The following is a 12,434-nucleotide window of genomic DNA, read 5'->3' on the forward strand; positions in this document are numbered from 1 at the left end:
CCTGCTTCATCCTCCATTCTTCCCAGTATCTATTGAAATTGAGAGCCCAAGTATTCTAAGTTCTCAAAGACATTGAAGGAGACATGAAGACTACCAACAGCAAAGGGTGGGGACTTTGAAGATCAAGCACCGTTTGCTATGGATCCTCACTCACTGCTGAAAAGCATCACGAGATTAATAAGCTGCATGAGATCACTAACCACCAGGTAGAAACACCTCCAAAATTACTTACATATGTTAAACTGGATCTTTTACTTTTAGCAAAAGAAAACGACTTACCCATTGGAACGCCTGGAGATCCAAAAAGCTTTACTAATTGAAAGGCAAACCCTTGTGATAATGGTAGGTCAAGGGAACTATAGTCAGTGCTTGTTAAGTCTTGGCTGTCCTCAGCTGGTAATTGCTTAGGTTCTTCCCATCTTTTCAGCTTTCCATCAAACCTTTCATTTAAAAAGTGAAAATCAGAAGTGACTCCCAAAGAGCACGAAGTATCAAGATGACTATGTAAAATTTCTGGAGAAATAAACCCTGCATCATTTAGTTTATTACCTACTCTTGTCTGAGATTCGAAAGTCAAAAACAGTTTCTTCTTTGTAAAAGATGGCTTCCAAATACTAGATATATTATGTAGCACAAAAGAAGGAATATAATTTTTGTATAAAGATGCAGAGCACCTTAGTCTGTTAAATGACAGACAATGAGAATAACACTGTCCACCAATATTTAAAGGGGTAGCTTTGATAATATCAAGGTAAAACCACAATGGATGATGATCAAAGGTCATAAGTTTTTGCTTATTCTCCTCTTCACTGTTCCTTTCTGAAATTCTATCTTTTTCTTCTCCCAAAGTAATTTTTAGTCCATGTTTTTTTGTTAACAGGTCATATTTCTCCCTTTCTTTTACACCGATGTGACTCTGTCCTAATAAGTTAAAATTTGGTACCAAATTGAAAATCGTTTTCTTCCTCCTTTTCTTATTTTGTGTTGATTCTAAGGCATTCTCTGATATATCTGGTTGAGGTAAGCAGCTTCTGAAGAGGTTTGTTTCAATGAATGAATCCATAGTTTCAGGTGGAGGTGAAAAATCTTCATTTCCTACCAGTAGTTTGTCTGTCAATATTTCTGGATTGTTTCCTGGTTCTGATGCTGCCACCGAAGTGAAGATCAATTGAATCCATTGCCCCCTGCTGTCAGGACCAGCCAACTTACGTGCTCTATCTTTTTTTGGTCTCTGTTCACATATAAACTTATGAGGTCCTGCAGGCCAGCTACCAAAATAGGGCTGTCTGTCAGAGCCCAGGTGTAAATCTTCATCAGATAAATTGGTTGTGAAAAAAGCCCAATGATTGATTTTAGTTGCATACACTTGTTCCTCTCTTAAAACTTTATCTGACATTCTGATTCCATGTTGATGGCACAGAATGGGTTCATGTGGGAGACTTTTATTTACTATTTCTCTCTTCTTCATAAATAAGCATGAAGTTTCCGCAGAAAGGTCCTGGGTGTCTAATGCTATGGTATGCCTATCTCTAATATGCTTTTCTACCTTCATGCCAGAGCAGTCATCAGTTGTTACATAGGAAAGGTTTTGAGTCAGTATTGGACAAGTAACGGAGATTTCATCTGGCCTCAGTAACAAACTTACAAACAAGTTATCAACTTCCTTAGAGAGGTAATTCTTTGGTGTGTTGTCCAATTCAACTATAGACATAACGTTTTGGAAACTGTCTTTAGGATCTTTATTTTTCCATCTTTTTTCTTTATACCCAGTCACAAAATCTCCGACTTGACTTTGTAGACCACCAATGAAGGGATATTCTGATTCTCTTCTGGTCTTTTCAATGTCTTCCTCTTCACTCTGAGATGGGTCCTGATCTCCTGGTGTAAGATCACTTAAGAATTCTAATGAGTTTTCCTCCATGATTTTATTCTGACTGTTCTGCTTTTTGTTTCTTTTTCTGTTCCTCTTCTGTTTGGTTTTTCTGAGCCTATGCCCAGTTTTCTTCAAAACTCTTTCTCTGAAATATCAAAGAATTAAGAAAATGTATGACTTAATTACATGTATAACAAAAGCAAACTATAACATCATACTCTTCATGTGCAGGTTTAAAAACCTTTAGTACAAGAGACTCTCAAGTGTGCACATACTTTTTGTTTGTTTGTTTGTTTTGAGATGGAGTCTCGCTTCATCGCCTAGGCTGGAGTGCAGTGGTGTGATCTTGGTTCACTGCAACCTCCGCCTCCCAGGTTCAAGCAATTCTCCTGCCTCATCCTCACAAGTAGCTGGTATTACGGGTGCCCACCACCACGCTTGTCTAATCTTTTTGTATTTTTAGTAGAGACGGGGTTTCACCATGTTGGCCAGGCTAGTCCTGAACTCCTGATCTCAGGTGATCTGCCTGCCTCAGCCTCCCAAAGTGCTGGGATTACAGGCGTGAGCCACCGCGCTGGCCATACTTTGTACTATATTTAAAATCACTTTTAAAAAGAGATACTTTAATCCTACACATTAAAAATGAGTACACTTTGAGAAAGTTAAAGCTAATGTGCATATAATCATTTCATAAATCAATAACTTTATAAAAACCTAATACTTTCCTTAAAGAAAATATTTCATATATAAGCATGTATTAACAAGGATATGTTCTGAGAGATGTGTCATTAGGCAATTTCATCACTGTGTTAACATCATAGAGTGTACTTACACAAATCTACATGATGTAGTCTATACCACACCTAGGCTATATAATATAGCCTATTGCTCCTAGGCTGAGAAATTGTACAGCATGTTACTACACTGCATACTGTAGGCAATTATAAAACATTAGTAAGTATTTGTGTATATAAACATATCTAGAGGCCAGGCATGGTGGCTAACGCCTGTAATCCCATGACTTTGGGAAGCTGAGGTGGGTGGATCACCTGAGGTCAGGAGTTCGAGACCAACCTGGCCAGTGTGGCGAAACCCTGTCTCTACTAAAAATACAAAAAAATTAGCAGGGCGTGGTGGTTCACTCATATAATCCTAGCTACTCGGGAGCCAGAGACAGGACAATCACTTGAACCTGGGAGGCACAGGATGCAGTGAGCCAAGATTGTGCCATTGCACTCCAGCCTGGGCGACAGGGCAAGACTCCATCTGAATAAATAAATAAATACATACATACATACATACGTAAACTTAGAAAAGGTACATAAAAATATGGTATTATAATCTCATGGGACCACTGTCATATATATGTTCTGTTGTTGACTGAAATTTTGTTACATGGTGCATGACTGTATACATAAAACTTACCAGTAAATATTTTGGACCTCCTAACATCTTAGCTTTTGAAAATTAAAAAGTGGCTGTTACAGTCTCAGAATGGGACAAATTTAGTGGCTTTAATAGCTAGGTTTCCTCTAGACATGAAGAACGGTTGATAATGAGCTGTCGAGTCCAGTATTTGAGTGGCATGCTGCTAATTGCCCAGATGGTAGTGGTTCTAACCAGAGACTACACTACTACTCTGTGGGGTACTTGGAAATGTGTAAAGGCATTTTGGGTGGTCAGAATGACTGGTAATGTGTTACCACACATTACTAATACCAGGCATTTTGGCCTAAGGCCAGGGAAGCTAACCATCCTGCAATGCCCAGGGAAAAATTATCCCACCCAAAAGAACAATGGTGCTTCATCCAGCACACTGAAAGTTCATAGCTCCCTTTAACTGAAGACAATATTTTATCCTAAGAGAGAAAGGAGGATTTAGGAAATTTTCTAATTTAGCATATAAAGATCTAGTTATCCTGTCTTTCATCCTGGATAATCAGAGTCAGCGTCAAGGTGACAATGAAGACTCAGTAAAATGTAGTAGGGGAAGGACAACTGACACCGCTGAGGGAAAAATCCAGGATAGAGGAATAGAAAAGCAAGCAAACAAACCTGGAAGAAGAAAGAGATGATGAGGAAAAGAGAATAGTCAGTTGATTGGCTGGGCATCGGACAAATGAGATTAAACCTACCCCCAGCCGCTAGCCTGGTTTATTCCATATGCTGGGCAATTTTCAATAGGTAGGACACATGAAAATCTTGTTCTTTGTCACTAATTGCTGCTGCTCTTGTTTACACATTCCTAGATGTTGGTTTAGAAAATACTCTAAGGAACACTAATGTACCTAGAAACAGTTGTGATGGGGCCTCTATAAAAAGGATATTGAGTAAAGAGTGCTATCTGTCGTTGTAACTCTCCTTCATGGCCAGTTCTACCTGATTCCAGTGAAAGTCCTAGTTGCAGTCCAAGGTGCAATGTCAGTTATGAAATTCATCCTGCAGACTAGTATGTCATTCTGAAAACAAACTCCCCTGTCTTTACTCAAATGTGAACCATCCTGTTGCAGGGCAAGCAGAAAAAGAACAAATAGAGTTTGTTGTTGCGTTATTCATTTGATTAAATGGTAAAATACTAAGGACGTAAGAGACTCACTGCAGCACTGGTGATTCTGTGGAGTTTAATGCACTTAATGTGTAGTCACTGTCCCTCAGAACAGCTCTCTACTGTACAAAGAAAGAGAGCCCTAATCTAGGGAAATGCGGTTACTGAAATATACTTCATCACCAAAATGTTTATAGTTCCATATACCATCAGAAAGACTAAGGTCTACAATTGTACTTGGAAAATTGGCTTTTAAAAAAAGATGTTACACTTATTATGTATTGGGACTGTTTAATTGCTTTACATGTACTAACTCACCTAATCTTCAAAACCATATCAAGTAAGGGCAAAGGCTAGTTTTAACCCCATCTTACAAAGACAACTGATATACAGAGAAGTTGAAGAATGTGCTTAGGGTCACATGGCTAGTGGCAGGTTCAGACCTAGTTTGATTCGCTCTAAAGTCCACACTCTTTAACCATTATGCAACACTGCCTCTCGATTTAAAGAGAAAATTGTACAAAACATTTCCTTCTCTCTTTTTCTTCCTCCTCTCATTTTCAAACCCTCACATGTGCATAAACAGAAGATACTCAGCTGGCAAGAGTTGAGTCCTTTTCATGAGAGCAGTTCTTGGGCCCTGACTCCTATTATCACTAACTTAATAGTATCTTGAGACTTTTCTCCTGTTGCCTCTCCTTTCTCTGGATCAAATAAAAAAAGAAACAACAAGAGGAAGTGAGAGGAGATACTGTGGAGCAGGAGCCTCTCTCCCTAATCTGCCCTCATGTCAAGGCTGCATATGAGCAATGCGAAAGCCAGACTAGATGGCCCACAACTGAGATCAACAGACAGGCACAAGTGACTCCTCCTGGAGTTAATTCACTCATGGGGTGGAGGCAGTGAGAAGGGATCACATTCTGGATACTGTTTTGAAGGAAAAATAAGCAAGATTTGAAAATAAATCAGATATAGGGTATGAGGAAAAAGATAAGAATCAAGTATGAGTACAAGGATATTGGCCTCATTAGAGGGATGAAGTGGTTACTTACTGCAACATAAAAGTCTGCAAGATATGGGTTTGGAGAGAGGGTTGGTAAATCAGTTCCCTCAAAGTCCAGCTCAGAATAGGCTAATCTGTCCTTAAAAAAGAGGTCAGAAAGTGAAAAAAAAAGAGGGCTTCTCTAATACTCCCCAAGAGTTCCTTTGTTTTCTACACAGATTACAATCGGCTGCTTCAGAAAAGGATAATAAGCACCTGCTAATGTCTTTTTGTTGTTGTTGTTGTTTTCTCCTAAGTCTGCTTTCTAGGGAAGGACCTGCTAATTCTAACAACCCACTATGCCTGCAGAGAAGTAAACACTGGACCATGAAAGAATAAGGTGGCTTAAAAAGTAAACTATCAGAGTCTGGGAGATCAGGCAATTTATTAAGGCAGTTTGCTAAGAGTTAATCAAAGGAATCTCTAAGGATTAGAATTCCAGCTGAAAATACAACACAATGCCAAGAGGTATGAAAATCCTAAGGCTGACTCTACAATGAAGTGCCAGAGACATGTACCAGTTCTGCACTACTGGAGCTCTATATAGCTACCGTCCTCATTTCAGAAACAGTGGACATGGCCTTCTGGAAAGGAAACACACACCAGTAACAGTGACTCGTGAAGCCCCTGGGAAATAAGAGACTTGGTAGTGATGGTGGTGGTGATAACTTCTGCTTGAATGTGGCTAATCAGTAGATGCATTTTCTTTAGAAACATCTATCTAGAAAGTCTAAGAATCTCATCAAAGCTGTGTCAAGGATCGTTAAATGTGATCTCACTGGTGCTGATTCATTTAGGAATGAATGGCACCATTAGAAGAAAAAAAATCACTAAACAAAAGTTAGTCATGGAGAGGAAATCAAAAGAGTTAGAGGCACAGGATGTAGCTTTTAAAAGAAAGAAGAAAATAAGAAATGAACAAATGGTAACACATCTATGATGAGTAAGATTTTGCTTTCTAGATGATGGCTTAGAATCCAAGCTCCTAGGGAGCAATGGAGTGTACCTCTCGAGAATTAGAAAGTGTTTGTTCAGATACAAGCTAACCTGACCAAGTGAACTGTGACCTGATGACAAAGGTGAGAGAGCATCCAGATAAAGCTGAAGAAAGCAGGAAGGGAGGGTGGAAAGCATGGTAAGTAATAACCCTCATGAAAAAATATAATTAAGGGGAGGCCAGAAGAAAACATTTCCTAATGCAGAGTCCTATATACTAATTTATGATAATGGGCAATAAATGAAGTAAATCTGAGATTAAAACACATGCAGATTATAAAAGGTCTCATGGCTTTGTGAAATGACCAGTTGAAATAACTGAGGCCCAGGTTCTGGTCCTGGCTCAGTAATAGCCAAGTCCAGGCCTTAGCTAGCAGTGGGATCCCTCAGCTAGCAGTGGGATCTTTGGCAAATCACGTCTTTCTAAAATGAGGAAAATACCCCTCCTTGCAAAGTTGTTGTAAGGACTACTAATACAGATGCTCTTAAATAACCTCTACTCAACTGATAGAGCAGATCAATTGATTATCTCCATTGCCTCTGTACAATAATGACTGATATTAATGATTCACACTAAATGCTGCCAGCTAGATGGCTGCTCTCCAGTGTAACTGCACCCTTTTGCTGTCACTGTTTAGAACTGTATATTTATAAGGAGTCAGATAGGTTTATTCCCAAGTCTGTTTATGCCAATAATAATTTTTACTATAATTATGTAGTTTGTCTCACTAAACATGAAGTGCTAAACAGCTGCTAAATAGGCAGGATAACTATAAAATTTGGTTAAAAATAATAAAGACCTATGATTATGCACTCACATTGCTTTGAATATTTCTTTGGGTTCTACTTCCAATTTACATCAACAGAAACTAGAAATTCTTGACTACACATTACAGATGTGGTTTATGCATGAAAAAAGTTAAACTGCACTGAACAAAATTATACATAAAAATTGCTGAATAGCACAATGCTTGACACATAGTGGGTACTTCATAAAATGGCAGCTCTTATTTTTATTATGTATTAACAACAACAAAAGCAATCTTATAAATTTCACTGAGACTCCCACGATGCAATTCAAGAGTAGAATGTGGCAATGTGATACTTATGATTTACTTAAAACAGCTGAGTTAGAAGAACAGGAAAATTCTCCAAAAATGTAATTTACTTAATGTAATTGCAAATGATTGGAAGTAGAAAAAATTTTTTTAAACTAAGTGACCACATATAGACAAACTGATAAATCCACCTTCTTTCTCAGAGATTAAAACACCTTTCTCAGTAATTGATAGAACAATGAGACAAAGACACAGAAGTTTAACTAGCATAATAATGATTGAGTGCACTAATATGGAACACCACATTCAACAATTGGTGAAAACACATTCTTTTCATGCTCACATATAATATCTATAGAAATTAACTAGGCCATAAAGCTATACCCCCACAGATTTCAAAGAATTACTAATGTACGGACCATAATATAGTTAACTTTGAAATTAGTAACAATGAATTTTTTGGAAAAAACTGTAAACATGGAAAAATGTGTAGGTAGAAAAATTATAATGGAAATACTTAGAACTGAATAACAGTAAAAAAATTATATATAAAAAGTAATATTTTTTTTTTGAGTTGGAGTCTTGCTCTGTCACCCAGGCTGCAGTGCAGTGGCGTGATCTCGGCTCACTGCAAGCTCTGCCTCCCAGGTTCAGGCCATTCTCCTGCATCAGCCTCCCAAGTAGATGGGACTACAGGTGCCTGCAACCATGCCTGGCTAATTTTTTGTATTTTTGGTAGAGACGGGGTTTCACCGTGTTAACCAGGATGGTCTCGATCTCCTGACCTCGTGATCCACCCGCCTTGGCCTCCCAAAGTGCTGGGATTACAGGCATGAGCCACCGCACCCAGCTTTTTTTTTTTTTTTTTTAAGACAGAATCTTGCTCTGTTACCCAGGCTGGAGTGCAGTGATGTGATCACGGCTCACTGCAGCCTCTACCTCGAGGGTTCAAGTGGTTCTCGTGTCTCAGACTCCAGAGTAGCTGGGACTACAGCAGCGCCACCATGCCTGGCTCTTTTTCTTTCCTTCCCTTCTTTCCCTTCTTTCCCTTCTTTCCCTTCTTTCCCTTCCTTCCCTCCCTCCCTCCCATCCATCCCCCCTTCTCTCTCTCTCTCTTTCTTTCTTTCTGACGTGTTCTCCATGTTGTCCAGGCTGGTCTCAAACTCCTGGACTCAAATGATCTGCCTGCCTCAGCCTCCCAAAGTGTTGGGAATACAGGTGTGAGCCACCGCACCTGGCCTAAAAAGTGATACTTAAAGGGATATTTGCATAAACATTCACATTAAAAGGGAAAGACACAAAATTAATGAGTCAACCACACAACTGGAGAAGTTACAGAAAAAAAGAGCAGAATAAACTTCAAAAAAGTAGAAGATGCTAGCCATGATGGCTCACGCCTGTAATCCTAGCAATTTGGAAAGCTGAGGTGGGAGGATTGCTTGAGGCCAGAAGTTTTAAGACCAGCCTGGGCAACATAGGAAGATTCTATCCATATTTAAAAAAAGAAAAAAAAATATATATATATACACACACATATTCTTTTAAGTAGAAGAAAGCGAATAATAAAAAACACAACCCCAGGTGAGATTAAGGAAGAAAAAAAAGGAAATGAGTATTAGAAATAGAAAAGAAGGCACAATTACAGATCCAGAGAAATTTTAAAAGATAAAAGATTAATTATATGAATAACTTTATAACAACAAATTTGAAAATTTAAATAAAATGTAATTTATACATTCATTTATATATTTAGCTAGAAAATATAAGTTATTTAATTAATTTATTTTTTGAGACAGGGTCTCACTCTGTTGCCCAGGCTGGAGTGCAGTGGTGTAATCACCGCTCACTGCAACCTTGAGCTCCCAAGCTCAAGTGATCCCCCTCACCTCAGCTTCCCAAGTAGCTGGGACCACAGCTATGTGCCACCATGCCCAGCTGCCCAGCTACTTTTTTTTTTTTTAAGAGACAGGGTCTCACTATGTTCCCCAGGGTGGTCTTGAACTCCTGGGCTCAAGCAATCCTCCTGCTGGGATTACAGGCCCAGCACACGCAGCCAAAAACACAAGTTATTAAAACTGACTAAAAAGAAACAGAAAGCCTGGGTAATCCTAGAATGGTAAAACAATAAAGGTTAAGTTTTTCCCCCCCAAGCAAGGGAATTCCAAGTTCAGGTGACTTTTCAGAAAAGTTCTACCAAATATTCAAGGAATTGTTCACTGCAATCATATGCATAATTTTCCAGAGACAAGAAAAAGAATACCTCCAGCTTTTTTTCTTTTTCTTTTTTTCTTTTGGGATGGAGTTTCACTCTCCTTGCCCAGGCTGGAGTGCAATGGTGCAATCTTGGCTTGCCACAAACTCCGCTTCCCAGGTTCAAGTGATTCTCCTGCCTCAGCCTCCCGAGTAGCTGGGATTACAGGCCGGTGCCACCACGCCTGGCTAATTTTGTGTTTTCAGTAGAGACAGGGTTTCTCTATGTTGGTCAGGCTGGTCTCAAACTCCCGACCTCAGGTGATCCGCCCGCCTCGGCCTCCCAAAGTGCTGGGATTACAGGTGTGAGCCACTGCGCCCAGCCAGCACCTCCAGCTTTTTTCAAAATGCTAACATAGATTGATAGAGCCAGGAAGTTACACAAAAATGAGAACTTTCAGGCCAGTCTCAGTTAAATACAAAAACCCTAAATAAAATATCACCAAACTACCTCCAGTAATGTGTAAAATAGATAAAACATTATGATTTAACTGGTTTATCTCAAGATTGCAAGACTCATTTATACTAGACTATCCATTAATATAATTAACCACATCAGCAGGTTAAAGGATAAAACACATCTAAAAGCTTTTTCATAGTGATAGAAATTGTTTTATTTATTTTCTATCTATGTACTTAAAACACTCAAAATCCATTACTATTTAAAAATAACACACATAACTCTTAGTAAACCAGGAATAGATGAGAACTTCCTTAATTAACAATGAGTACTATAATCCTATCATAAACATAATTTCTAATATGAGAAATATTAAAAACATTTCTTTAAATCAGAAACAAGACAAGAATGCCTATTATCACCAGTTCCATTCAACATTGTATAGTCCGTCTGTATTCATGAAACACATGTCAGACAAAATAGAAAAGGAAAATAATGAAGAGATATAAGGACTGTAAAGGAAGAAAAAATTTCTTATTCTTGGCCAGGCGCAGTGGCTCACATCTGTAATCCCAGCACTTTGGGAGGCTGAGGCAGGTGGATCACCTGAGGTTGGGAGTTCGAGACCAGCCTGACCAACAAGGAGAAACCCTGTCTCTACTAAAATACAAAAAATGTCTAATTTTCACAAAACCTATGAGACATACAAAGAAGTAACTGTGGCCTATACACAAGAAAAAAAGAAATATTAAAAATCAGAGAAGTAAAAAAACAGAGATCAAAAAAAGACAAAACAGATTAATGAAACAAAAAGTGTTTTTTTTTGAGATGATAAACAAAATTAAACACTAGTAAACTAACCAAGGAAAAAGAGAGAATATCCAAATAAACAAAATCAGAAATGAAAAATGAGACATAACAATGATACCACCAGAAATACAAAAGATCATCATAGACTGTTATGAAAAACTATATGGTAACAAAGTAGAAATTCCATAAGAAATGGATAAATTCTTGGACATATATACATCTTACAAGATTGAATCAAAAAGACATAAAAAACCTGAACAGACCAATAATGAGTTATGAGATTGGATAAGTAATAAAAACTCTCCCAACAAATAAAAGCCCAGGACTGGATAACTTTACTGCTAAATTCTACCAAACTTATAACGAACATCCCATGCTCATTGATCAGAACATACTACCCAAAGCAATTCTCCTAAAACTATTCCAAAAAAAATGAAGAGGAGGGAATTGTCCTCAACTCTTTCTATAAGGCCAGGATTACCCTGATACCAAAATCAGACAAGGACACAGCAAAAAAAGAAAACTACAGGTCAGTGTCCCTGATGGACACAGATGCAAAAATCCTCAGCAGAATATGAACAAATTGATTCTAACAGTACATCAAAAGGATAATACACTATAAGCAAGCAGGATTTATCTCAGGGATGCAAACATGGTTCAACATACACAAATCAATAAACATGACACATCACATTGACAGAATGAAGGACAAAACCATATGATCATCTCAACAGATGCAGAAAAAGTATTTGATAAAATCCAACATCGCTTCATGATAAAAACTCTCAAAAAACTGGGCATAGAAGGAACATACTTCAACATAATAAAGGCCAAACATGACAAATTCTTAACTAACATCATACTGAACGGGGAAAAGCTGAAAGCCTTTCCTCTAAGAACTGAAACAAGACAAGGATGCTCACCTTCATCACTCCTATTCAATACAGTACTGAGAGTCCTAGCCAGAGCAATCAGTCATGAGAAAGAAATAAAAAGCATCCAAATTGACAAAGAGGAGGTCAAATTGTCTTTGTTTGCACAGGGCATGATCTTGTATTTAGAAAAACCTAAAGACTCTACCACAAAATTCTTAATTTGATAAACAAATTCAGTAAAGTTGCAAGACATAAAATCAACATATAAAAATCAGTAGTATTGCTATATACCAACAGTGAAATATCTGAAGTAGAAATGAAAAAGGCAATTCCATTTATAATACCTACACACAAAAAAATGGAAGACAACACACACACACAAAATGGAAAGGCATACCATGCTCATGGATTATAAAACTTAATACTGTTAAAATGAACATACTACCCAAAGCAACCTACAGATTCAATGTAATCCCTATCAAAATACCAATGTCATTTTTCAAAGAAATAGAAAAAATCAATCCTAAAATTTGCACGGAACCAAAAAGAAAGTCTGAATAGCCAAAGCAATCCTGAGCAAAATGA

At 38.0% G+C, this 12,434-nt stretch overlaps 1 protein-coding gene across 5 annotated transcripts in view; it reads right to left on the minus strand.

The window, feature by feature from the left end:
• The window catches only part of N4BP2L2 (NEDD4 binding protein 2 like 2), a 100,859-nt gene that overhangs the window by 9,371 nt on the left and 79,054 nt on the right, over positions 1 to 12,434 (minus strand). For 4 of the 5 annotated variants that reach the window (XM_054446802.2, XM_054446800.2, XM_054446801.2 and 1 more), the window contains exon 7: positions 280 to 2,018. In XM_054446802.2, the coding sequence (XP_054302777.2) occupies positions 280 to 2,018 (1,739 nt within the window). Of the gene's footprint in view, positions 1 to 279; positions 2,019 to 12,434 lie in introns of those variants that run through there. The other variant, XM_054446805.2, reaches the window with a different exon arrangement.

Source organism: Pongo pygmaeus, chromosome 14 (genome assembly GCF_028885625.2).
Source record: "Pongo pygmaeus isolate AG05252 chromosome 14, NHGRI_mPonPyg2-v2.0_pri, whole genome shotgun sequence".
NCBI lineage: Eukaryota > Metazoa > Chordata > Mammalia > Primates > Hominidae > Pongo > Pongo pygmaeus.